The 24671-nt window shown below is 37.3% G+C and overlaps 4 protein-coding genes across 6 annotated transcripts; 2 read left to right on the top strand and 2 right to left on the bottom strand.

The window, feature by feature from the left end:
- Window positions 1-368: 368 nt before the first annotated feature.
- On the top strand, window positions 369-1842 carry LOC125194016 (kxDL motif-containing protein LO9-177-like). The gene is made up of 3 exons (XM_048092008.2): window positions 369-519; window positions 601-753; window positions 1591-1842. Exons 1-3 carry the CDS (start codon window positions 398-400, stop codon window positions 1697-1699), a joined length of 384 nt encoding a protein of 127 aa, XP_047947965.1. The 5' UTR covers window positions 369-397; the 3' UTR covers window positions 1700-1842.
- A 773-nt stretch (window positions 1843-2615) lies between these two features.
- Window positions 2616-10633, top strand: LOC125194006 (uncharacterized). Of its 2 annotated transcripts, none has more exons than XM_089057087.1 (20): window positions 2616-2719; window positions 2910-3054; window positions 4211-4314; window positions 4764-4850; window positions 4982-5057; window positions 5182-5256; window positions 5358-5411; window positions 5937-5996; window positions 6101-6217; window positions 6656-6750; window positions 6833-7035; window positions 7259-7356; window positions 7589-7692; window positions 7772-7937; window positions 8085-8207; window positions 8589-8671; window positions 8924-9065; window positions 9204-9233; window positions 9487-9560; window positions 9717-10633. In XM_089057087.1, exons 2-20 carry the CDS (start codon window positions 3016-3018, stop codon window positions 10291-10293), a joined length of 2307 nt encoding a protein of 768 aa, XP_088913213.1. In that variant the 5' UTR covers window positions 2616-2719; window positions 2910-3015; the 3' UTR covers window positions 10294-10633. The 2 variants fall into 2 exon arrangements, with proteins under 2 accessions (XP_088913213.1, XP_088913212.1); XM_089057086.1 differs by having other exon boundaries at window positions 2642-2790.
- Window positions 10634-12673: 2040 nt separating this feature from the next.
- Window positions 12674-15643, bottom strand: AAT1 (amino acid transporter 1). Of its 2 annotated transcripts, none has more exons than XM_089069754.1 (3): window positions 15505-15643; window positions 14419-14851; window positions 12674-14211 (listed from the first exon to the last, which is right to left on the bottom strand). In XM_089069754.1, the coding sequence occupies exons 2-3, from the start codon at window positions 14834-14836 to the stop codon at window positions 12842-12844; spliced, it is 1788 nt and encodes a 595-aa protein (XP_088925880.1). In that variant the 5' UTR covers window positions 14837-14851; window positions 15505-15643; the 3' UTR covers window positions 12674-12841. The 2 variants fall into 2 exon arrangements, with proteins under 2 accessions (XP_088925880.1, XP_088925881.1); XM_089069755.1 differs by lacking the exon at window positions 15505-15643 and adding an exon at window positions 15094-15261.
- A 2888-nt stretch (window positions 15644-18531) lies between these two features.
- LOC125195877 (BTB/POZ domain-containing protein At1g30440-like) lies at window positions 18532-22822 on the bottom strand. The gene is made up of 4 exons (XM_048094148.2): window positions 22101-22822; window positions 20918-20987; window positions 19487-20695; window positions 18532-19260 (listed from the first exon to the last, which is right to left on the bottom strand). The coding sequence occupies exons 1-4, from the start codon at window positions 22157-22159 to the stop codon at window positions 18691-18693; spliced, it is 1908 nt and encodes a 635-aa protein (XP_047950105.2). The 5' UTR covers window positions 22160-22822; the 3' UTR covers window positions 18532-18690.
- Between the last annotated feature and the right edge of the window lie 1849 nt (window positions 22823-24671).

The raw sequence follows: 24671 nt of genomic DNA, 5'->3' as shown, positions 1-24671 counted from the left end.
ATCCGCCGCTGCATAATGTTCTTAGACATCCATAAGATCCATACGTTAATTTTTTAGATGACACGATTATGCATTTGTATTGGTTGATTAGTTTATTTATCATATTAAGGCTCTCTTGCTATATAGATCAAGAAATGGAAATGCAAAAACATTTTTCACATGGAGAATTAAAATCTTTATAAAAACCCAAATATTAAAGGCCCATTTACTCTATTTACAGATCTGTGATTATGGCCCAACTTCAAGCCCGTTAATTCATCATACTGCCCAACTTCAAGCCCGTTAATTCATCCCAAGGCCCAACTTCAAGCCCGTTACATCATACGGCCCAACTTCAAGCCCGCTAATTTCAATTTTCATCCCCAAAATTAGCAAGGAAGAAGGAAAAGAAGTGAAAATGGCGGATTCAGAAAAGGTGAAGGAGTCGATGGAATCAGCATCCAGCGAAATTTCGAGAGAATTCAGAACCCTGACTGATTCGCGAGATTTGGATTCGATCAAACAAGCGCAAAATCTCATGTATAGAAACATATTTTTTGTCAATTGGTTATTCGATCACAATTTCACCGAATTTAGTGATTCGAAGAGCTGAATACGCAGATTGGGGAGATTGCAAGACAGCAATGCAGTGCTGTCTCACTTCAACGAGTACTCGGAGAATTGCTTCATGGAAGTGCACGCTGATTTTGCGAAGAACACGCGCCTCTTGCGGTCCATGAAATCGGACCTGGATTACATCTTTCAGAAGCTCAGGTGTGTCAAATTCTACGTTTTTTCGACTTTACCTTTCAATTCCCCCAATTTACGATGCTTTATTTTGTTTAGATGTACAAATGAATGTATCCAGAGCTTGTTTTTTTTGGATGAGTGGAAGTATTTTGAGAAATTAAGAAGAGTTGATGAAATTTATGCTTGTGATGATGATAATTGAGCCTATGAAATGTGTAGAGATGTTTGATGATGGCATATTAATGCCAGATTGAACCTTGTGATCTTCAGCTGCAAAAAATTGTTAGCTCCCTGTGATTAGCCTTCCACAAACATAGAACTCAAATAGGGCTAGGAAATCCATATGGATATGAGATGTTTTCCGATGTTCGTAGAAGCTACACTTCCTTAGCAATATGGATTAGATTAATGGCACGACAGAATTCCGTGTTTGTTGTCAAAAATGGCAGAGAAGTCGAGTAGCATCCTTCGCTTGTTTGGTTAACATATCAATGTGATTTTTCCTTGAGCACTTAATTCAAGCAAATGATCCTGTGTGGTGAAGAGGGTATTAGGCCAAGCGCGGTTTATTTGAACAAACGAACAACACGACTGAAGCTTTCTTCGATTGAGCATATACTCCGTATTTAGGAGCTGCATAGACCATAGTAGTCTTCTTCAATAACACCTACCAAGTAAGCTACACTAGTGTTTATGCTAAAATGACTGGAACGATCTATCTGGAAAACGGTTTCGTCATAGTAATGAGTTCGTTAAACTCTGCCCGAATGATCCTTATCATTGTTACATTCATTACGTGGGAGTCTTTTTTGCCACATTTCTATGAAAGCTAATGCGCGTTTATTCGGATGTTGTTTGTAGGAGCCTTAAGAACAAGATTGCTGGAACCTATCCGGATGCTTTTCCTGATACCTCAGAAATCGAAGCTCTCGATCAAAGACCGGACCTGGAGTTGCCCAAGGACAGCTAGAAATGATTTCCCCCTCCTATCTTCTTCTGCTCTAAATCCACTTCACACTGTTGCTCTTAGAATTCATTATTTCTTCAACTCTTGCCACTTTGTGTATAAATTGTGCTGTGGTAATCCTTGAAAGAATTATTGTTAGCTGCTTCTTCAGTGTTGTCCAAACTTACTATAAAAGTGGTTGTATAATGTGCTCTTTAGTTCCTCGAAAACTAATGCGCTCTCCGTCTACGGTTTACCATTAAATGTCTTATTTTGCTATTTTGAGATGTGCGTCATTACATGTCTCATTTCATTTGCGCGAAGTTGAGAAAAGTTCCTTACAAAAGTAGTTGTATAAGTCTACTCATTTCATTTTCTTGAAAACTACTCCATTTGTTTGCATTCAATACTCATTTTTGGGATGTTCGTAATTACATGTCTCATTTCATTTGATTATAATATGATAAATACTACTCCATGTTTTATACTTCCTCTATCCTATTAGAAATGCAACGTTTTCTTTTTTAGTTTGTCTTCTTAAAATAGAAATATTACTATCTCTATTTTTTCATCTCTCTTACCTTACTTTTCTTCATTAACCCACAAAACAACACTACGTAAAAACTCGTGCCGATTCACAAACTTTGCATATTTAATGTGATGGATGGAGTATTTCATTATAAAGTTAATATGCAAAAGGGAGATTCATATGACATTAACCTTTTTCAGTCATATTTTTCATATTAATATCTTATAAGAAGATATTTCTTTTATCTTACTATGGTATAATTAATGTACACCAAAGTGTGGCATAAAATATAATCATGAATTAGACATAAAATTGAGTATACAGAACAATTACTACTACCATAAATTGCCAAACGAAATAAAATAGTCTGGTACCATATTTAGGTTAACTAATTGCAATAATTAAATATTGATGATACATATGATATAAGTCAAATAATAAATATACATGTGTCAATGATAATCACATAGAAAAATCAAAACTTGAGCAACGGATATTTGTTTCCGCTTTGATCGGTAGGTTTATTGATACATTTCTTCTGCAAATTCCGAAAAAAATTCACTCTTTCTCCCACACACACTCGCAGGTAATATAGCTATCTCTACGCGTGAGTGAAATTGAATCCAATTCAGGAATCCGCGGGTGTTAGTGCCGTGAATCATCAACAAGTTTGTGAGTTGTGACTAATTTGTGTTGGAATTGCAGGGATTTTGTTGAATTAAGGGGGCGCTGGGCGTGTGAGCTAGGGTTTTTGAGTGGACAGATCTGAGCAGGAGTCTGCAATTCGATCGCTGCACTTTGGGGATTCAACATGTTCTGGCGAATGGCTGGTCTCTCCACTGCTTCCGCAGTGAGTTCCCGTGATCTTATTTATTCGAAGAGATGTTACTTGTGTTGTTTGTTGGGTAGTTTCTTCTGTTTGTTGGATCCAATCCTGTTGGCATTTTGTTACTTGGAAGTTGGATATCGTTGTGCGTTTATTGTATTGCTGTTGAGGTTTGTTGGGTCGAGAAGGGGTTCTTTAATTGGGGGAGAGTCTAACTTTGGAGTCTTGCATGATTTCATATCTATTTGGCTAGTGTGCCGTGGTGGAGTCTTATTGATCGGAGGGGATCCTATTCGTCAAACTTAATCTTGCGTGCAATTCATCCAATGGGACGTAACATCGGCCTAGTGGAGTGCCACACTTGGTGCCACTGTGTATTCGTGCTGTCGGGTTCCTAAAGTCCTTCCAGCTGTATTTGTATTATAGGTTCTCTATTTTGAGTAGGCTAGACAGCGAATTCCATGCTCGTCGGATTTAAACCATATTTGCTTGAGAAAAATAGCTACACGTTACTCAAAGTTGGAAATAGGAAATGAGGACGATGGCGCTAGTTGAGTGATCTTTGTAGTCTGCTTTTGAACAATGGGAATTGACCCGTGTCTTCGACATGAAAAGATGTTGCCCTAATCAATGGACAAAAGGGACCGAAAATCCATTCTTCAAATACCTCAGCTCCAAGAATAGAAGTGATTCATTTTTTCACAAATAAACTGTCCAAGATTCATTATTGTAGATTTTTCTTGACATTGACTGGAGTGGAGAAAAAAGTAATTCAAATTGAAAATAATGTTACTTATAACCATAGGACGGGATGCTGCATAATCAAATTCGACGGCTTAGGTAAACAAGAGACACTTTTTCGTATTTTCCAGCGCAGAAATGAGAAGCTGCATGCTTTCTACGGGTTATGCAAAATATGTTATTTTTCCGTTTAATGGTGGAAGGATGATCTGGGAAGATATTTCCCTTTTTATTTACCGTTCTCAGACTTTGACTGCAAGCCTTTAGCTTATATTCGTATAGTTGTACAAATTGTTGTGGATACCGTGCTGGGCTTTATGGTCAGAATTGGTAATGGTATTCTTTTATTACGACATGCAAACCCCGATAAAAGCATGCATTACTTGATTGCACGTATGGAATATTTATTGTTTCTAAGTTCTGACTGTGTTGATATTAGGTGGAGACCATATTGGACAAAGATGATTTTACACTGGAGGAGCTATTGGACGAGGATGAAATCATTCAGGAATGCAAAGCTCTTAATGGCCGTCTCATTAATTTGTGAGATCAAGTTTCCTTTGCTTTCCTCTATATTCCAACATTTGTTGTGTTTTCTAATCATTATATTGTGTAGAATGGAGTGGGATATTCTGGTGTTCATAACTGAGCATATCTTATGTTTTTTCTTTTTGAAGTACATCATCACATGAGAGTATTCTTATGTAAGGTTTGACACAGTAATTGGGCATAAATAGAATTTGCTGTATAGGTTGAATTAAGATGAGATGCAAAGGACAGTATGATAATCAGCTAAGTAGTTTGTGTAGTAATCGATCTTCATGGGTTCTTGATTGATCGCTGAAAATGAACTGTTTTCCTTCTCTGCTATAATCATGGGAGCTATATTTTCTTGTTAAAATGTCCCTGTTATTACTTTTTTGGTAATAATAGGATTAAACATCATTTTCTTTGATTTTGCACCTTTAGTTAACAGCCAAAATTTCTTGCAGTTTACGGGAAAGAGCTAATGTAAAAAAACTGGTTCAATACATCGTGGAAGAACCACCAGAAGGTGCCGAAAAAGAACGAATATTCAAGTAAGCATGTGTCTTAGATGTTCTAGGTGTATTTTGTTTACAATTAACTGCATACCAAATATTTGCAATAAAGATGTATAGGGCATTCAAATTAATTTGACTTATGTAATTTTTCTTCTGTCTCCCCACAGGCTTCCTTTTGTAGCTTGTGAGATTTTCACTTGTGAGGTCGATATAATTCTTAAGGCCTTGATAGAGGATGATGAGGTTGGAATTTGTAATGCTATCTTTTCTTCTTTTTTCATTTCCCGTTATCTCATCTGGTCTATCTAAAAGCTTAAACCTTATTTATATGGGACTAAACTAGTTACCTCCTGCATTTGGTTCACAGTTAGTGGATCTGCTGTTTTCCTTTTTGGAACCTGAGCGTTCCCATAGCACTTTGTTGGCTGGTTATTTCAGCAAGGTATGGTTTATACTTTATGTACAAATGACTAAATATATTGCATATAGGTATTTTGTTCATTTCTGGCTGGTGTATTTGATCCTTGATCTTTGATGTTCCAGGTTGTTGTGTGCCTCTTGGTGCGAAAGACAACTCCTTTAATGAACTACATACAAGTGAGTCCAACTGTATTTGTATATCTGCTATGGTTGTAGGCTGATAAGCAGTGCTTATTATGTTCATCGTTGAAACTTGAAAGACAAATATAAGTATTTATGAACATAAAACCGCGTAATTTAAGCCGTTGTTATTGTCACAACATGATGCATAGCAACGGAGATGGAAATAATTCTATATTGTACAGTCTATTTACTTGATCTCTAAGAGAAGTGCTACTGAGATTTCATGTTTTTAGAGAACTTCCTTCCTAAATGCATAACTTTTAAGTTTTGAACAGTTTAGCAGGTGGCACTGTACGTTTTCCTGCATTACCATTTACCATCTTGTTTCAGTCATTCCAGGGTTTATATTCATGATTTGTAATTCTCAGTTATTTATTCTAAATAAGTGTAGAATCCATTACTCTTTGGTTTAATGTAATATGCAGGAATTTAAGTTCCTCTTAGAGGGATAATTCATCAGCCTACTTACTGCCTTGTACTATATGGTATTTACTGAGAAGCTTATTAACGTTTTTACAGGCTCATCAGGATATCATTAAAAGGCTGGTTGACCTAATTGGGATTACATCTATAATGGAGGTATGCTGTTAATCCTTTCCTCCAAACCCTGATCCTCACCCAGGCCTCTCTTTTACTAAGCATATTTGTTTAAAAATACTAATAGGTTTTTTTTTGTTGAACAGGTTTTAATACGTCTAATCGGCGCGGATGAACATATTTACACCAATTGTGCGGACTCTATGCAGTGGTTGGAAGATATGAATGTGCTGGAAATGATTGTTGACAAATTTAGTTCATCTGTAAGTTGCAGTAAGCATGTGTACCCTGACTTGACAGTGTTGTCTTCTTTACCCCAGAGTCTGGTTATTTAGGGTGTGTGGACTGTGGCATGGTTGGAGATTCCTTTTCTGATTGTTGAGGTTGTATAGCTGTTTGGGAGTCGTGCCTATTTTGCTCATTTATCCTTTATTACTGTGGAGCAAAAGCTCTTCATTTACAGCATTTACACACGGTTTGTATATATTCATTACAATCTTGTATGTATGACTGTTTATGTTTGGTAGAATTTTGTTCTATAACTTTTTTTCTTCCGTCTACTGCGGTGGGGGTAAGTTGAGTAATTGCATTTTGACAAATGAAGCCTACTTCTTCATGTTTCTTTTTTTTCCGGCCATCCCCAAGAATTTGACTGATCTGCTTCACAGAGCTTTTGATGTGTGTGCTATTTTGGTTTGCAGGATTCCCCCGAAGTACATGCTAATGCAGCTGAAACACTTTGTGCAATCACTCGTTATGCTCCACCAGGACTAGCTTCAAAAATCTCCAGCCCGAGGTCCATTTGTCTACCTATTTTTGTTCTTAGAAACCACATCAAATTGTTTTCTTATCTTGGTTTGGACTGGTTGTTGTCACAGTTTCATTGAAAGACTGTTCCGGCATGCTCTGGAAGACTCGCGCCCAAAATCTGTTTTGGTTAACTTGTTGTCTGTCTGTATATCGTTGCTAGACTCCAAGAGGTTAACTTCAGGAACATATTACATGTATACCCGTCAAATGACACAAGGATCAGGAACTACTGCTAGCCCTGAGACTGTCAGAAGCATGCTAGATGGACTAGGTTAGTTCTTGGATTTGATTGCTTGTGCTAACAAAGTTGAAGCTTCCATTCAGCCTTTTCTTTCTCTAAACCATTATGGATTCACTACAAAATTACAATGCAAATGCATGGCTCTTAGTTTATTTTGTCTGTTCAAATACGTTTCTCAGGAGATTTTTGTGAAAAGCGTGATGCAAATCTTCATTAGAGACTGGCTTGATAACTCTACTGATTTGTTTGGCAGGTGATTTGCTCAAGCTTTTGGATATTTCATGGGAAGAGCGTGTCTTGCTTACTACTTACGGAAAATTGCAACCCCCTCTAGGAAAGCATCGTTTGAAGGTACATCTTTTGTTGCTCAAGGAGTGTTTGTTGTCAGATGTTTATTCTTCAAGAATGTTCTGTATCCAACTAATAACTGCAAATCTCTTGTGCATTACCTATATAACTTCACTTGGCTGCATCTCTATGTTATTTCATTTTTTCATGTCTTTCCAACATTATGTCTTAATAAGTGAATTAATCAATACAGCTGAACCAAAATCTTATTTTGAACAATGATTGGGTCTTGTAGATTATTGAGTTCATCTCAGTCTTGGTCGCTGTCAGCAATGAAGTTGCAGAAAAGGAATTAATTCGCCTGGGTGCTGTGAAGCATATTCTAAAATTGTTTTTCGAGTACGTTATTTACCCATTTCCGTCTCATACTAGTAACTCTGTAGTCTCTATTGAGAATTTTGATTTTACTATTTTTTAGGTATCCATACAATAATTTCTTGCATTCTAATGTGGAACACATCATACTATCTTGCATTGAGAGTAAGAACCCTCAGTTTTTGGAACATCTGCTTCACGAATGCAATCTTGTTGGGAGGATTCTTGAAGTTGAAAGAAACTTCACTTTAACTGTTGATTCGAGCAAGGTAATTATTTGATACTGCAGTTTAAACTTGTAGTTGCTTCTATCACTTGCTCTTATTCTTTTCATCACAATTGTTTTGGCTTTGTATGATGTGGGGTAAAGAATCAAATCATTCTTAAATACTGAACTATAGTAATGTATTTTGCAGCCTACTGTATCCGCGGAGGGAAGAACACCACCCAGGGTAGGGAATATTGGTCACCTAACCCGTATTGCTAACAAGCTTGTGCAATTGGGGGATAGCAACAGTGACATACAGACATTTCTACAGGTTTGTTCAATCTTTATTTGATGTCTTTTATTGCATTTTTCTGTTAGTTTTTGCAACTGCCTTCAAACACCGCTCCTCTCTTGGTTCATGATCATCATCAACTAAAGGCGACATTGTTATCTGTTGGCTTAAAGCTATATAACAGATATACTGTTATGAATAACTAATTTTAAAATGCCTTTGTTCTTTATTTCTTTGATCCTTTTTTCCCTGTTACCCATATATCTTAACAAATTAGCATTGTTTGTACCCTTATGAGGTGCTGCTAGTAGACTGATAATGCCAATGTTTCAGTATATTTTGAATCTTGCTAAGGCATCAATGCTATTGAGTTTCTGGTATATTTTTAAAGAAAGTTTTTTGTTACCTTTTAATTGGCAGGGAAATAGTGATTGGGTTGATTGGCAAACAAATGTCCTGCTTAAGCGCAACGCTGTGGAGAATGTCTCACAGTGGGCATGCGGGTTAGTGTTCATAAATATGGTCTCCTCTGCATGTAGCATTAGCTATATAGACTATGCACGAGAAACTGAGTTGTTGCATGCTCAGAGGGCGTTGCATATATGCACATGCACCCTTGTATCCGATTCTAGTTCTCTCTATTATCATGTTCATGTTTCAGCATTATTCCTTTGGCCCAGGTGTTCTGAAATTGCATAGTGTATTTAACTAAATTCCAAACTCATTCTGGACACGACATTATTCTGAATATGCAGGAGGCCCACTACACTCCTGGATCAGAATAGAGATAGTGATGATGATGATTACCAAGATAGGGATTATGATGTTGCGGCATTGGCGAATAACTTGAGCCAGGCCTTCCGATATGGGATATACAGTAATGATGATACCGAGGAGGTTTGTTTTTTATTTAACTGCTACTGCTCTGGTTTTCAATTTTTCTTCTAGATAATAAAAGTTAATAGAGGCCCAAAAAGGCTAATAAGTGGCCTTTGTACCATTGACTGAATAGTTTATATGTTTGCTTTTTTGCAGGCTCATGGTTCTGTGGAACGGGATGATGAGGTATGAACATGACTGAGCATTATGACTTAATTATTGATTGCATTTAGTGATGGGTTGGATGAGAAAATTTATTGGTATTTAATATCTTGCGAATTTTGGTTCTGCTTCTTTGATATTTACGCTCTCCATCTTAAACTTAAACCCGTGTCAAGTTTTTGCACCGCCACAATTTATATTTCTGTCCTTTTCATCCTTTTTAACTCTGTCAAATCTCATCTTTTTTTAATCATCTAACTATGATAACTTTTTTCAGGATGTTTACTTTGATGATGAATCTGCTGAAGTTGTCATTTCTTCACTCAGGTTGGGTGATGATCACCAGGAAAGGTAAAAATGGAAATGAAATTTCTAACTTTTACCTTTATAGTTCTTCTAATTTCTTGTATCCACAAGCTCAAAGATTAGTGAAAGTTGATTTATTAAATCAATTTTTTTCTTGAACAAAATAGCCAGCCTCATTGTGATTTGTGATCTTGTTTGCAGTGGATCCCTCTTTACAAACTCAAATTGGTTTGCATTTGAAGATGGAAGAATCGCTGATGAACACGGCGCTGCTCCTGTTGCTTCTTCATCCCCCAACACCGAAGGCCATGTTGGTGTTGGGGATGTCGTTGTCGAGGAAGATGAGGACTTAGCTGATACTGCCGCATCTGAACCTTCCGAGCAGAAACCAAATGTTGCTGATGACGTACCTACTAAATTGCTGGAGGGCTCCAGAGAAAGTGAGACGAGTTCCTCCGACAAACCCGAGTGGGTCGAGTGGAGGGAAAGTTCCGATTCTTTTGAAAACCCCATGCCATCAAATACTGCAAACACATCTGATGCAGACCAACTCCCATCCTTACCCAATGGCGAGCTGCAGGTAGAATTAGAGGACCAACCCGGCGACAAAACGGTTCCTTCCCCAGCCTCCACCGATGAGCCTGCAGATACTGGCCCTAATGATGCAAAAGACTATGCTGCCAGTCCTTCACATTCCACACAAGCGGCTGAAGAGAACCGAACTGTTGAACAGGACGACGACACATCTGGACCCACAGAACAAGAAAAGAATAACTAAAACATGGAACACACTGTAAATTCTTAATGCCATATATAGTGTCAAGATGAAAACCTGGCACTGGTATTGATGGAGAGCGGGTGACTCTGAACGATGCTGCTCGTCACAGGCAGAGAAAGCGAAGCCCGTCTCCTGCGCAATAAAGTGCTTTAGCTCAGCCTAAGCCTAACAGCTACTGAAAATATTTGTAGAGTCTGCCTTCTTTTTTAACTGATTTTCGAGTTTTATGTATTTGTAGGTAAAATCTGACAGTTGGGAATGTTGGATGTGTATGTTGCTAAAATCTTTGTTTATATTTAGTGCTCCTAAATTCCACCTATTTGGATATTTGAGGTTGAAACTATTGCTATAGAACTCTGAATCACTCACTTTGTTTCGAGTTTCCTTATATGTTATAGAGATCATATCTGATTTTTTGTTCAAGAGATTCAATAATAATTTCATTCAAGAGAATCAATAATAATTTATCATTTGTTTGTCTTATTGGTTAAAGGAAAAATGAGCGGTTTCTATCTCTTCTTTGCTACTTTCCTCAACATGGATTGGGGAAAATGAAGAATTATGGGCAATGAAATTATTGTTATTTTAATTACGAAATAAATAGCAAATGCTGCGCTAGTTATTTTCTTTTTGCAATAATCAACTATTTAAAATTTTGTTTTATAGACTCCTCACTTAACTTACTCAAATATCATTTTCTTGTAATGGATGATATGTTGACTCACTTAATATCACTTGCTTAAATTTGGGGAGAGGAATACGTTACATATTATGTGTAAGCTCCTTATGTGGTCTCGTTTGACTCACGTTTAGCGTTGTTCATTTCGATTTATATATTTAGTTTGATTCTAATACATTAAAAAATGTTATTGAAAATTTTAATTTCACAAAATTCATAAAAATTAAAGCTCGATTTGCTTGTTTTCTCTATAATTTCAAATAAATTAATAAAATAACAAATCAAGCTTTGATTTTTATGAATTTTATGAAATTAAAAATTAACAAAAATGAAGAGAGTAATTTTGAAAATCAAGCTTTGATTTCACATAAGGTATATAACATATCATTTCTTATACTAAATTAACAAAAATGAAGAGAGTAGTTTTGAAAATCAAGCTTTGATTTCACATAAGGTATATACACTAACATATAATTTCTTTATACTAAATTAACAAAAATGAAGAGAGTAGTTTTGAAAATATTTTGGCTCAGATTAAAATTAGACTAAATTTGTAATGCAAATGACGGTTATCTCTGTAGCTTTGGCTGATCTTAAGCTTTATAATTAACTTTTTTTTTTACAAAAGTGCGAAAATCTTATTAGTGATGTAGAATTGGACTTCAATGTTGGCTATATACCAAATTACCAATAGATTAATCACTCCAAGTTTTCAACTAATTAATGCTGCGTAGCCAGGAATTCATTACATGAGGAGCAAATTATTTTTTGAGAATGGGCATTTGGTATAGTTTAATATATATACATGAAAGTTTGTATAGTATATATACATTAAAATTTGTAATAAATATAGAATGGAGGGGAAGAGGTGAGGAGGGCCAAACGCCCATGTCTATATGTTTGATTAATTTTGTTAAGATACTGATTTTATATGAGTCTATTTGTTTGGTTAATTTTGTTAAGATGCTGATTTTATATGAGTTGGCAGTGACTTTATACGGTTATAAATAGTCAAATTTCAAATTGGTAGCAGCAAAATTGGAAACTCATTGATATATTTTATGTGGTCCCTTGGTTAATTTTGTTAAGATACTGATTTTATATGAGTTGGCAGTAACTTTATATTATGCTTATAACAGTCAAATCTGAAATTGGTAGCAGCAAAATTGGAAACTCATTAAGTTATTTATGTGATCCCATCATTTATTACATGTTGACCCCTTTCAGAATCTCAGATCATGTGTCCAAAAATTCTTACAAAACTTTTAGGTACCACTCCCTCCATCCGCCATTAGAAGTTTCATTTCTTGACGTCAGAGTTTTAAGAAGTGCGAAGAAAAGTTGATGGAAATAATTAGTAAAACAGGGGGTCCCACTTATACATATTAGTTTTAATTAAACGTGACAAGAATGAGTTAGTGGAAAGTGAAACTCCATTTATGGTAAAAGTGAACCGAGACTCCTATACGCAGACAGACTAAATGAGTTAGTGGAAAGTGAAACTCTATTTATGGTGAAAGTGAACCGAGACTCCTATTTGCAGACAAACTAAATGAGAAAACGAGACTTCTAATCGCGGACAGAGCTAATATGTGGACAGACTAAATGAGAAAACGAGACTTCTAATCGTGGACAGAGCTAATATGTGGGCGTTCCATCACTCCATGCATTACAGATTAGATTATTGAGAAACAAAGGAGAAACGAGAACGATTCTATATTCCACTGAATTTTTCGATTGACTTTGGATACATTCGATAGATTCAACAATCCATAAAATCTGAAGTAAAATAAGTAGTAGGAAATTGTAATTGAATCATATAACATCCTAACGAATATAAAAACAGAGGAAATATACTTAGTATTTAGCCTAAGGAGGAGTCCCGCCGTCGCCGGCCGTCCCCTCCTCCGCACTCCGGAGCGCCTTCCCCTGCGATTCGTACATCTTGGCCGTGTCGTACGACGCGTGAAGCCCGAACAGCAGGTAGTACACCAGCAGGAAACACGTCCACACCATGAACCTCACGAAAGACTTCCCATCAATGGATCCTAGCAAGAATATGTTTATTGCTATAGACGTCGACGGCATCCACGGCACCAGCGGCACGCCCCACAGCTTAGGCGACCGTGCCTGAGGCACGGTCGCCCATAGCAACAAGTTCGACAGGAACCATATAGGCACGGTGACGCAGTACCCGATCCACCCGTGCTCGCTTAGCCCCCAATACGCCGCCGTCCCTGTTGAGGAAGCCAGGATCAGTGTGAGGTACACCACTAGCTTCTTCCGGTTCGCCTCCGTCGTCTCCCCGCTCACGTAGTACCTCCGCACGATGAGGGCTAGAGCCACCAGCATGAAGATGAAGAGCGTCGCGATGGAGAGCAAGTTTGCTAGGACTTCAAGATCGGTGAAGAAGGCTATCACGGCCGTGGCAGCGAGCATTGCGACCGTGGCGATGATCGGCGTCCCTGTCTTCGGATCAACCTTGGCGAACCAGGGCGGCATCATGTGTGTCCTTGCTATGTGCGTGAGGTACCGAGCCTGCCCCACCGCGCTGACGAGGAGGACCGAGGTCATCCCCTTCAACGCGCCGGCTGCCACGACGTACTGAGCCCAGCCCCACCCGACCTGCTTGAACGCGACCGAGAAGGGGGCGTTGATGTCGATCTCGTTGTACGGTTGCATGAGGCAGAGGACGACCGCGAGCACGCAGTATATGGTGGTGGTGAGCACCATCGATCCCACGAGGCCGATGGGGATGTCGCGGGCCGGGTTCTTCGTCTCCTCGGCCATGGTGGAGACCGCGTCGAAGCCCACGTAGGCGAAGAAGAGGACGGCCGAGGCCTTGAAGATGCCGCGGGCGCCGTAGGGTGTGAAGTCCCTGTAGTTCTTGGGGTCGGCTTTGATGAGCCCGGCGATGATGATGAAGACGATGACGATGATGTGGACGACGGAGGCGATGTAGTTGAGGCGGGAGGAGCCCTTTGTGCTCATGACGGCGATGATGCAGACGAGTATGATGATGCCGACGGCGATGGGGTCGAGCTGGTTGAAGTCCTTTGCTAAGCCGTCTACCTCGAACCGGAAGTCTTCGGGTTGGTGGTTGCAGAGCGTGGCGAAGTAGGACGTCCAGGAACGCGCCACCGCTGCTCCGCCGATGATGTACTCGAGTAGGATGTTTCCGGCGGCTATGAATGCCACGAAATCGCCGAGCTCCACTCTCAAGTAGGCAAATGATCCACCTGCAAAATTCATAAATTAGTAAAATTACTAATTAATCATCTCTGACACTTCAATTAATAACAAAACTGCAGGAAAATAGCTTCTTCAGATTATAGACTAGCTTCATACTAGCAATTCATTGAATCAAACAATGTATAATTTCGAGAAATCACAGCATGTTTAGACCAAAAATTTGAAATTAAGCAATTAAAGTGATGAGTGTATACCAGCAACAGGAATTTCGACGGCGAATTCGGTGTAGCAGAAGACGGAAAGCAAGGCGGAGAGGCCGGAGAAGGCGTAGGACAGAACGACGGCAGGGCCGGCGTGGATGTGCGCCTCTTGCCCAGTGAGGACGAATATTCCGGCGCCGATGACAGCGCCCATGCCGAACCACATCAAATCCCACGCAGTAAGCGTCCTCTTCATCTGTCCGCCGCTCCGAGCCTTGACCTCCAGCTCCGCCTCCAAGCTCGACCGCGACGTCACCCGGTCGAGCAGCCGCGCCGGAGTCTGCCTCAATGCACTCGCATAGTTCCCCCAGCTCTGGAACGATTCCTCAGGGAGAAAATCGTCCTTCGTGCACGTGCACAGCCTCCGCCGCGTCGTCGAAACCGCGCCGTCCGATTTGTCGTCTCCTTCCATATTCCCTTCCGTCACCTGCAAAAATTTTCAATTCGTCGTTGAGATTAATCGAAATGCTTCCCATCACCGGATTCATTGATTATGAAATTTCAATCTGAAGACGAAACTGATTCAAATTCATCATCGCGTTAAAACAGAGCATTCCAAAATCCAAACAGATCCCCAAATAACGAATCAAGCATTACGAGCAACGAAAACGTGAAGTAGATTTCAGAATCATCCAAAACTAAATCGTGAATCTGATCGTAATGAAGCACCTGATTATAAAACAAATCAACGCTAGAACAATAACCAGCAGAATTGCAGGTATCACTCTCTCTCAAAAAACTCAAAAAAACTCTGTTTATATGGAAAATCGGCGACAGAGAAAAAGTCAAGTGACCGGCGAAAGATGCTTAACGTTAACAGCTACACTTCAACAAATCTACATCGCGTATATTTTATACGATCAAATACACATCGATGAAGAATTCAACAATTGTTTATTGAATCAATCCAAATCAATCGAAATCAACGACAGCATCACGAAAAATTGAATGCTACCTCGATTCAATCACACAATACATACAGCTAAACATCAATTTTTAAATCCAAACTCGCTTCAAATACGAACAAAAACAATGAAATCAATGCTGAGAGAGAGAGAGAGAGAGAGAAGAGAACCGAACCTGTTTCGCGGCAGTGTAGAGATGTAGAGTGTGTGTGTGTGGAAAATTTGGGAGCGGAGTTTGAAGGGTTTGACGAAATATGAATAATAATATTGTATTTTTGGGAGTATAATATTATTTATAGGAATGAAAAGAAAATTCGGCGGGATATATCGCTTTGACCTTTATATTTTAATATATAGTTAATTCCCATTAATGTGGGTTTATTTAAAAATATTGATAATTAGTTACAATAGTGCCGATTTTGTCGGAGTAGATAAGGAAAAGGTGTAATAGTGAATACTCGTTCAATATTTTGATGCCAAAAATTGAGTGTGAGAATTGATTATGTTTATGAGAGTATGATATGGTTTTTAGTGAAAAAACAAATACTATAAATAAAGGTAAATGTGGATAATTGAGAATCAAGGAGAGAGAAATGATTCTGCTTGAGATTCGGAATCTGAGGGTTGGAATTTAGTCCCAAAAATGCGAGGGGAAATTTCGAAGGCCCATGCATAGGATATTCATCATGTGTGCTGTTGCGATTGCGTCGGCCCGCATTCTCATCGGCTATTGAAAGACCAAATTGCCCTCGCTCTTATGTTTATTGTATCAATTATAATTGTAAAAAATTAAGGAAAATGGTTTTTTTGGAGTTTCAATGTTTTTATTCTTTCTTTTACTAGATAGCATACACAACAATGTCATTGAAATCGTCATTTTCTTCAACTTTTTATGCATATTTTATCAGACAGTTATCTCACGATCTGTCATCCTTGTATATGAGTCCTAGTATCTTTTTATATTATATTTTTTTAATTGATTTATTAGTATGAATTTTAATTAAACTAATTTTTTATTTAATTAAAATGCACAATTTATTAAAAATTAAATAATGATATAATTATTAAATTTAAAATGATATTCAAGCTAAATAATTTACATTTGTTTAGCATCACTCTAAAAAATCAAGGTTAATTTCTTGAAATGTTAGCATTCCAATAAAAAAGGGAACTAAACAAAAAAATTGTACTACCTTCGTCCCCCAAATTTTGACACAGTTTACTATTTTAATCTGTCCTTAAAAATTTGACACACTTCACTTTTTACCATTTTTGGTAGTGGACCCCATATTCCACTAACTCATTTGTATTCACATTTTATTATAAAACTAATACCTTAAAAGTAGGATCCACATCCCATCAACTTTTTCAACTCACTTTCCATATATTTTTTAAAATCGTGTTAGGTCAAAGTGTGTCAAAATTTGATGAACGGAGGTAGTAGTAAATACTGATTTTTATTACAAAAAAATCAAAACTCCAAGTTTTTGAAAACATATCCTATTACACAAATAGAAAATAGATGTAAATACACTCTTTAGAAAATAGAGATTAAGATGCATTATTTATTCCACCATATGTAAACCAATTGATGGGACCAGGGATTACAAAGAAAATCATTTCTCATTCTTTTTTTAAGATTAACAACTCATGCATTTATATTGTTAATCATTAAAATAGTAGCTAACCATTGCACGCATTCCACTTACATTGGAAAAACTGAGTAAAGTTCTCACTTTTGAGTAGTTTGGGTTAGGACATTGCTCACCAGTTTAAAAGTTTTCCACTTTTAAATTCTTGGGTGGAAAAATGAAAATGAAATGTTTTGGAATATGTAAGTAGTTGGAAGAATTTAATCTTTTTCTCTTTCCATTTCTAAAGAGTGTTCACATATATATCTATTTTTTATTTTATGTATTAAGAAATATTTGAGAAAAATAATTTTAGTTTTTTTCCTTATCATAAAGAGAATCCATATATTTATTTTATATGTATATTAAGTAGAAGATATGGGAGTGTTAGGATGGAACCAACTCTTAAAATCACACCATACCACAATTTTTAGCCAATCATTTATACATGTGGATGAATAATAAGCTGCCACGTGGCAAAAAAAATTAAAAAAAATTCTGATAAAGAAGCAATATATTGTACACCATACAACAATTTTTCTTGGCCAATAATATCTAACACGCTATAATATTATACAGTAATATTATAAACGTTACACATCAATCTATGTATAGCGTTTATAATATTGCTGTGTAGCGTTTATAATATTACTGTATAAGTGATGTCACGGTGTCACTTTAAAAGAGGTTGTCATTTTAACACAATTATTAGAAGATATTTTAAATGATGCTTTATTGGGTTTCAGTTTCTAGTTTCTTTTTACCTTTCAAACATGGCGGCGTTAGTCTATATCATAGTATAAGATTACTTTATAATGATTTAATCATTTTATGATAGAAGATGGACAGAAAATAATTGGATAATTGCTGTGGACTTTTATAAAGCAGTTGCAAAATCACATTCACATCTCTGGCTAGGTTGACTTATTTAATATTATTAAAATGGAATATTCATACTTCAAGCGACCTAACTCGAATTTAATTGAATTTTTTTTTATTAAGAAATTGGTTAGCCCCATGGTTGTACAAATCACGTTTGGATTGATACAAATATAAAATTCCAGTTTGATATTTTTTTAAACCATACTTGGTCTCTTAATAAGTCTATATATAAGGAAAGTGTGACAATTTTTCAATCTAAGTGGAATAAAAGGTGCTACTACTAAATTATTTAAATTAACTTTTGACTTAATATTTGAAGGAGATTTTCTCATTTGTCTCTCATAATTGAAAACAAGCACTATAAAAATCGTTTCATTCACGTCACCTTTGATGGTACTACATGATTTGTTTGTTTGAATTTGTCTTTTATAAAAATTATATTCTCTCCATTCCACTATAAATAAAAAGTTTATTTCGTCGTTCTTTCGTCGTTCTACTATAAATAAAAAGTTTCTTTCGAACACGAAATTTAAGAAAACGAGGGTTTCCTTTTGACTGTTAAAACTTGAACATTGATTGATAAATAAAACTCCAAGATCAAGACAAATGGTTATATTAGCCATAACTAGACCAAAAATAACCAAACCACACAAAAAAGCACAAGATATATGTCCACAAAAATTAGTAGCTTGAGAAAAGAAAATAGGATTTACCTAAACAAATTAGAAATATGTTCACACAATTACACTTCCACTCTACCTAAGTTACAAATGAACAAGAAATAAGGGGCAAGAATAATCATCAAATATCACACACAACAATGTTAGAAACCAATCAAAATCAAGAAATTAGTTCTTTTCATTCAAAAGCACAATTTTCTTCTTCTCCTTCCCTTGTTTCTCTCTAACCTTTTCAACCTTTTTGCTGCCATTATTCTGCTTGCTCACAGATCCCTCCTGAGCACTGCACATTTGCGACTTGAGCCGGAACCCGAACTTCTTCGACACGCTTCCCCACGCGCTCGAAGATGCCGGCGACACCTTCACCTTGCCTAACTTGTCGATCACCTCCCTCATGTTGGAGCACTCCTTCTCGAGCTCGGACACCCTCATCCTCATGCTATCCATCCCGACTTTCAGGACTTGGTTTTCCCTCACCGCGGTGGCCCAGCCCCCCTCGTTCGCCCCCATCAGCCCGCTCCTCAGCTGTCTCGAGCCGTCGAGGTTTTCAGAGACGAGGAAACAGCCCGCGATGGAGGTTCTCAGCTGCAGCTGCTCGAAGAAGAGGACTTGGACTATTACTCTCAGCGGCAGCCTCTCGTTCTGGGCTGCGTGGGTGCAGGCTTCGAGCGAGAGCTTCTGGCAGTCCATCAGCCGGCACAGCTGCTCGCGCTCGGGCTCGGCCAACCATGGGTGAGACTGTATGTGAGAGAATGAATAGTCTAGTTAGTTGAAATGTTGCAATTTTCATCAATCAATGAGTGGTTGTACTAGGGGTGGAAAAAAGATTACCGCTATACCACACTTATCGTATCCAAAAAAATACCGAAAATAATGAATTTTTGGTACAATAACGTTATAAATTAATTTTCGTATACAGTATACCGAATACCAAATAGATATAATTATATTAAATACTAGTTACCTTGAGATAGACGTCGATAGCGCGATAAAGACCGTCGTCCAAGGGCCGCGCGTACTCTGGCACGATAGAGGCGAGCGAGTGAAACTTGGGGTGTTTCAGGTTAACGTCAGGGGCGACCTCGGCGAGGTATCCGTCGATTAACTTGGCCACCATGGTGATAGGTGTTAGTGATGCTGATTCCATCAACTGGCCATCATCAACTGAGCCAGGAGATGCATCACCAACCACCTGATCCATGGTCAAGAAATGCTCGAGAATCCGCTGAACGCAGTCCACGTCGTACAAGGTCTCCATCGTGTAAGAGACATTCGGCATAAGCAGATCCTCGAGCGTCGCCTGATCGAGCTGCATCCCGATCCGTTTCTCCAGGTTCGATATGCACGAGGCGTCGGCTCGGAGAAATCTAGCCGTTCTGAGAAGACCGAACAGGAACTTTGTCGGAACAAGATCCTTCTGCAGGGGAAGCAAGCGATCGATCTCTTCGAGGAGAGCTTTCTGATCTTCTTCCGAGAGCAAGGCAGCCGACACCACCCTTGACTCACCTCCACCTTGGCGCCGGTTTAGGCCCGGTAGGTATTTTCTCGCATAACAAACGAGAGATCCGGCAATTATCTCCTGTTTCACGCCCCGAGATTCCATCACCGAAATCAACCTTTTGTACAGAGGCAGGCTCAGATTCGACACGTCCTCGTACCACCAATCTTCACTCGACTGTTTTGGCCGAGCACCCGTGCTTATCCCGTTCCACAACACGCTCCCTCCCGGGCTCTGCATCGGGCCACCACGCTCCACCATAGGCCACCCAAACAGAGCAGGATCGGTGCACGCCTTCGCAGCCAAAGAGTCGATGCATCTTTTCGGGATGTGGAGCTGTTCAGCATAAGAGAGCACATCGTCACACGTCTGCAGTGCTATCAAAGAGTCCTTCCAGCTCCGTAAAACCGTCTGATTGAGAAAGATCTCGGTCTGAGAAACAAGATTGCCCTCCCCATACTCTTCAGTCATTTCGAGATGCTCAGCAGCACACCGAAGGTACACCACTTTTGATGCAGTGAGCTCGAGTTTCACCCCGTAGCAGAACTTAGCTACGAGCTCAAACGTTTTTGCTCCACCGGGAACGTCTGTGAGTTTGACGACACAACCTTCTTCTCCCTCGGATGCCTCTGCGATAAGCCTCTCCATGACCCCGCTTCTTGAGAGCAACGGAAACTACAACGGGGCAGCCAACAACATACTATATCAATTCATGCTCAATCACACAACAACAAGTTTGAAAAATATCAAATTCTTGAACAATGGTATTGTTTCCTTCACATCCATCCTCACAATTTAAGCTAAATTGCAAATTTACATTAGAAATCAAATAGATGAATCAACACTACGAAACAAAGTGCTATACAACCAACAAGAACCAAGGACGATAGAGAATACCTTGTGAAGATGAAACGACATTTCCTCGACTTCAACAACTACATCACTAGGGAGACCAGTCGTGCAGAACCTACGAGCAAACGAGAAGGAGAAAGGTGAGGAAGCAAATCACCGTATAACTCGAAAGAAAAGCAACGACTGTTAGGCGCGTTGAAGAAGACGCGAGATCACGGGAATTACACAAAAAGCTAATGCAAACATAGATCTGCTATTTAACATCAGATCAAGCTAATGTCAAAGCACTATCACAGTATCAATATTTTCCAGAGAATTTGAAAATATAATACAATACCAAATTCATAACAGTACTAAAGAAGTAATCAGCAAAGGTTTTGTCTGAGACAGAGATTACAGAACCAAACTATTACCCTAAATTGGAAGTTTCTATTCAGAAAGTCAATAGAAATAACTCACATTTTAAACAACAAAACAAAAGAGGAACACAGCAACTGAAATCAGCAAAACTTGTCACAAAAATTCCCAAATCTCACACATACTATTATAGTTCTCACTTCTCAGTTCTCAGCCATGTAAATATAAAAAAACTTAACAAACTCAGCAACTGAAATCAAGTGTCTATTTTCAGAGCCACACAAAAAAGCCTAAACACAAAACTCAGCTCATTTTCTTCAGTCCTAATTCAGACACAGAGGCAATCAAGAATTCATGGAAAACAGTCATTTTAACACTTAAAAATAAGAAGTAAAAAAGAGAGGACTAAGTGTGGAAACAAACAAAAAAGCCTAAACACAAAACTCACCTCATTTTCTTCAGTCCTAATTCAGACACAGAGGCAATCAAGAATTCATAGAAAACATTCATTTTTGGATGGAGATAACACTCAAAAATAAGAAATAAAAAGAGGACTAAGTGAAGAATCAAACAAAAAAGGCTAAACACAAAACTCAGCTCATTTTCTTCAGTCCTAATTCAGACACAGAGGCAATCAAGAATTCATGGAAAACAGTCATTTTTGGACAGAGATAACACTTAAAAAAGAAAAAAGAGAGGACTAGGTGAAGAAACAAACAAAAAAGCCTAAACACAAAACTCAGCTCATTTTCTTCAGTCCTAATTCAGACACAGAGGCAATCAAGAATTCAAAGAAAAACATTCATTTTTGGACAGAGACAACACTCAAAAATAAGAAATAAAAAGAGGACTAATAAGTGAAGAAACAAACCAGGCTTGCCCTTGCCGCCGAAATGCATCAGTTTTGGATCCCAACTTCATACAAGCCATCTCTTCAAACTCAAAAAAACTTAAACTTTGCTAATTACACAGATCTTCTTCTAAACTCTCTGAACAAAGAGAATAACACAGAGAGCTCAAAAACTCAAGAAAAAGGCTCCAATTGTAGATTTCACCAAAAGCTGCAATCAATGCAGCAAAATCCAGATAGGTGATTTCTTCTCTCTCTCATAACTCTTGTCTCCATCCCAAAACACTTCACACCCCCAATTGAAACCGACCCAAAATCTGAATCCCACTTGGGATATATACCGATACAAAAAAGAATTGAATCAGACAACAAATTGAGGTCAACCCCTCCAAAAACAAGAAAGAATACGAAACAGAGCTGCTCTGACACAAAAACCACTTCTTTAACCACCAGAAGATTCCAAAACTCAGCCCTTTGTGACATATGCGACACCGCAAGCTTTAAACCCCATTTAACAAAATCTAGAGAAGGGGAGAAACCCCCATTTAAATCACCTAATTAATTATTACTGTCTGAAAAAGATCAAATTTTTTTTGGGGGAAACCAATCAATTGCAGCTCTGAACTGAAGCACAAGTAAATTGGCATGTGGGTCCGTTGCCTTCAAACATACTCATTGCATAGAGATTCCAAATTCTTTAAAGTCAGTAACAATATTTTTTTCAAATAATTGTATCTTGATTAGAATAAGGAAATGAAATATCTTTGATAATCGTTTTCGTTTCCTTTTTCTTTTATAATTGAGGCCATGAATTTTGAAAGTAACAGCCATCTGCTTCAAGGCCAGCTAGGCCATGTGGCTTCTTTTCTGTCATTTTTTAGGAGTATTTATTATGGTTAAATATAATTTATGGTTTGTTTGATTAATTATATTCTTCAATTTTACTTTAACTTATTTTATAACTTGAAAATTTTGATAAAATTTTGATTATTGCTTGAGATTTGATTTAGTTTATTTATGGGAAGAAATTTTTGAAAAAATATTATTGCTTCATGTAGTTTTATAAGAAGATTCATTTGAATAATGCATGAATTTAATTGATAATATCAACTCCTACAATTTCCTTACATATTAGTTGAATATTGATGACGATTTCTTTAAGTAAAATTCGTTATTGTTTTTCCACAAAAATTAGTTAGTACTCGACGTTACTCTTGTATTTTAGTGTTGACTGGCCGACAGAGCGCGTATTGATTAAACGCATCTGTAATAAAATGAAATAAATTAAATTACTAACAAATTTGGCATATTGTTGTTGACTGTAATTAAACAATTTCTCAAAGTTTGAGTTGAAATTGAAAAGTGTCGTAAGGGTCATGCTACAATTGATTTTTTCATTTAAACCATAAATCAAAATAAATCGAAGTTAAATTAAGTTATACTAATAAACTAAACAAAGCTGAAAATCAAATCTATAAATTATAGTAGTGCTAATTAACTATTGTTACTCTATAGTCTATACACAATTAAGGCTTTTTTACATAATAATGTAAATTGATTATTTGAATCATCATGATGAAAAATAAGTTTGAGCTCAACGAAAGATTCAATTTGTTTGATTAAATTTCAGGCAGTGTGATATTTTTCGCCTCTAAAAAATTAATAACCATTACAGAATGTAAAATTGTAGTAATGATTTTAGTTGAGATTTAAGTATTGCCTTTATAATAATAAGTCAAAAACACATTATTGCAGTTATCTACCTATGTTTTGCAAATTACTAGTTGGTTGATGAACTTTATGGTTTTATGATGTTGTGCTAAACCTAAACTCAACTAACTTTCATTATGAAATATTTTATTGTTATAAAATAGAGACAATAGTTACCCATACATTTGTCTTAACAATTGTTTTTTGTCTCTTGCAATGATGTGCAGTTGTTAGAAAGATAATTATCGAACTCATAATTTTTTGTTAGAAATTAGGCAGATAAAGCAATAGAAAAAAAATAATTGTTTGAGTGCTTGAAATAAAGATGTGTGTCAACTTTTTGGTAATCAGACCATCTCCAATCATTTACACCAAATTTAAACTTATTTTTAAATATACGTCACACTAAAAAGTAGTTATACTCCAACCATTTACACCAAATTCAAAATTTACATCATTTTTGGGTTTTGTCTCACGAAATTTTTGCAGTAACACCATATTTGGTGTTATTTCACAAAAAACATAAAAAAAATGAGTTTGAGTTTAATGTATTGTTGGAGAAGATTTCTACACCAAAACTCATTTATGGAGTACGGTTAGAGATGGTCTCAAGAAAAGTTGAAAGGACTTGTGAATAATATGTTTTAAGCCATTCAAAATTTCATATTATTATGTAATTATTTAAATATCTCTCTCTCTATATTTCATGAAAATGAAAGGTAATATATGACATTTGTGTAGTGACAAAATTCAACTCCTACATAGTGTAAAGTTTAAATTAGAAAATGACATTTATTAATTGGTACTCATTCTGCAAATAGTCAATCTAAACAGCCTTTTTAGGCCAAACAATTAAAATGAATTAGATACTTCTTATGCAAC

The sequence above is a fragment of the Salvia hispanica genome, chromosome 4 (genome assembly GCF_029641045.1).
Source record: "Salvia hispanica isolate PSC_SH4W2 chromosome 4, Shi_PSC_v1, whole genome shotgun sequence".
Taxonomy (NCBI): Eukaryota; Viridiplantae; Streptophyta; class Magnoliopsida; order Lamiales; family Lamiaceae; genus Salvia; species Salvia hispanica.
Note: the sequence above shows the minus strand (reverse complement) of the source record. Positions and strands in the feature narration are given on the sequence as shown.

Excerpts from the sequence above, each read along its gene's own strand:
- LOC125194006 (XM_089057087.1), top strand. The coding sequence starts at position 3,016 with ATGTTCTGGCGAATGGCTGGTCTCTCCACTGCTTCCGCA. Across the intron at positions 5,997-6,100 it reads GGATTACATCTATAATGGAG|GTTTTAATACGTCTAATCGG; the intron begins GTATGCTGTTAA and ends TTTGTTGAACAG. Across the intron at positions 9,066-9,203 it reads GTAATGATGATACCGAGGAG|GCTCATGGTTCTGTGGAACG; the intron begins GTTTGTTTTTTA and ends GCTTTTTTGCAG.
- AAT1 (XM_089069754.1), bottom strand. The coding sequence starts at position 14,836 with ATGGAAGGAGACGACAAATCGGACGGCGCGGTTTCGACGACGCGGCGG. Across the intron at positions 14,212-14,418 it reads CGTCGAAATTCCTGTTGCTG|GTGGATCATTTGCCTACTTG; the intron begins GTATACACTCAT and ends TGAATTTTGCAG.
- LOC125194016 (XM_048092008.2), top strand. The coding sequence starts at position 398 with ATGGCGGATTCAGAAAAGGTGAAGGAGTCGATGGAATCAGCATCCAGC. Across the intron at positions 520-600 it reads AAACAAGCGCAAAATCTCAT|ATTGGGGAGATTGCAAGACA; the intron begins GTATAGAAACAT and ends CTGAATACGCAG. Across the intron at positions 754-1,590 it reads TACATCTTTCAGAAGCTCAG|GAGCCTTAAGAACAAGATTG; the intron begins GTGTGTCAAATT and ends TGTTGTTTGTAG.
- LOC125195877 (XM_048094148.2), bottom strand. The coding sequence starts at position 22,159 with ATGGCTTGTATGAAGTTGGGATCCAAAACTGATGCATTTCGGCGGCAA. Across the intron at positions 20,988-22,100 it reads CGGCGGCAAGGGCAAGCCTG|GTTCTGCACGACTGGTCTCC; the intron begins GTTTGTTTCTTC and ends GTTTGCTCGTAG. Across the intron at positions 19,261-19,486 it reads CTATCGACGTCTATCTCAAG|TCTCACCCATGGTTGGCCGA; the intron begins GTAACTAGTATT and ends TCTCACATACAG.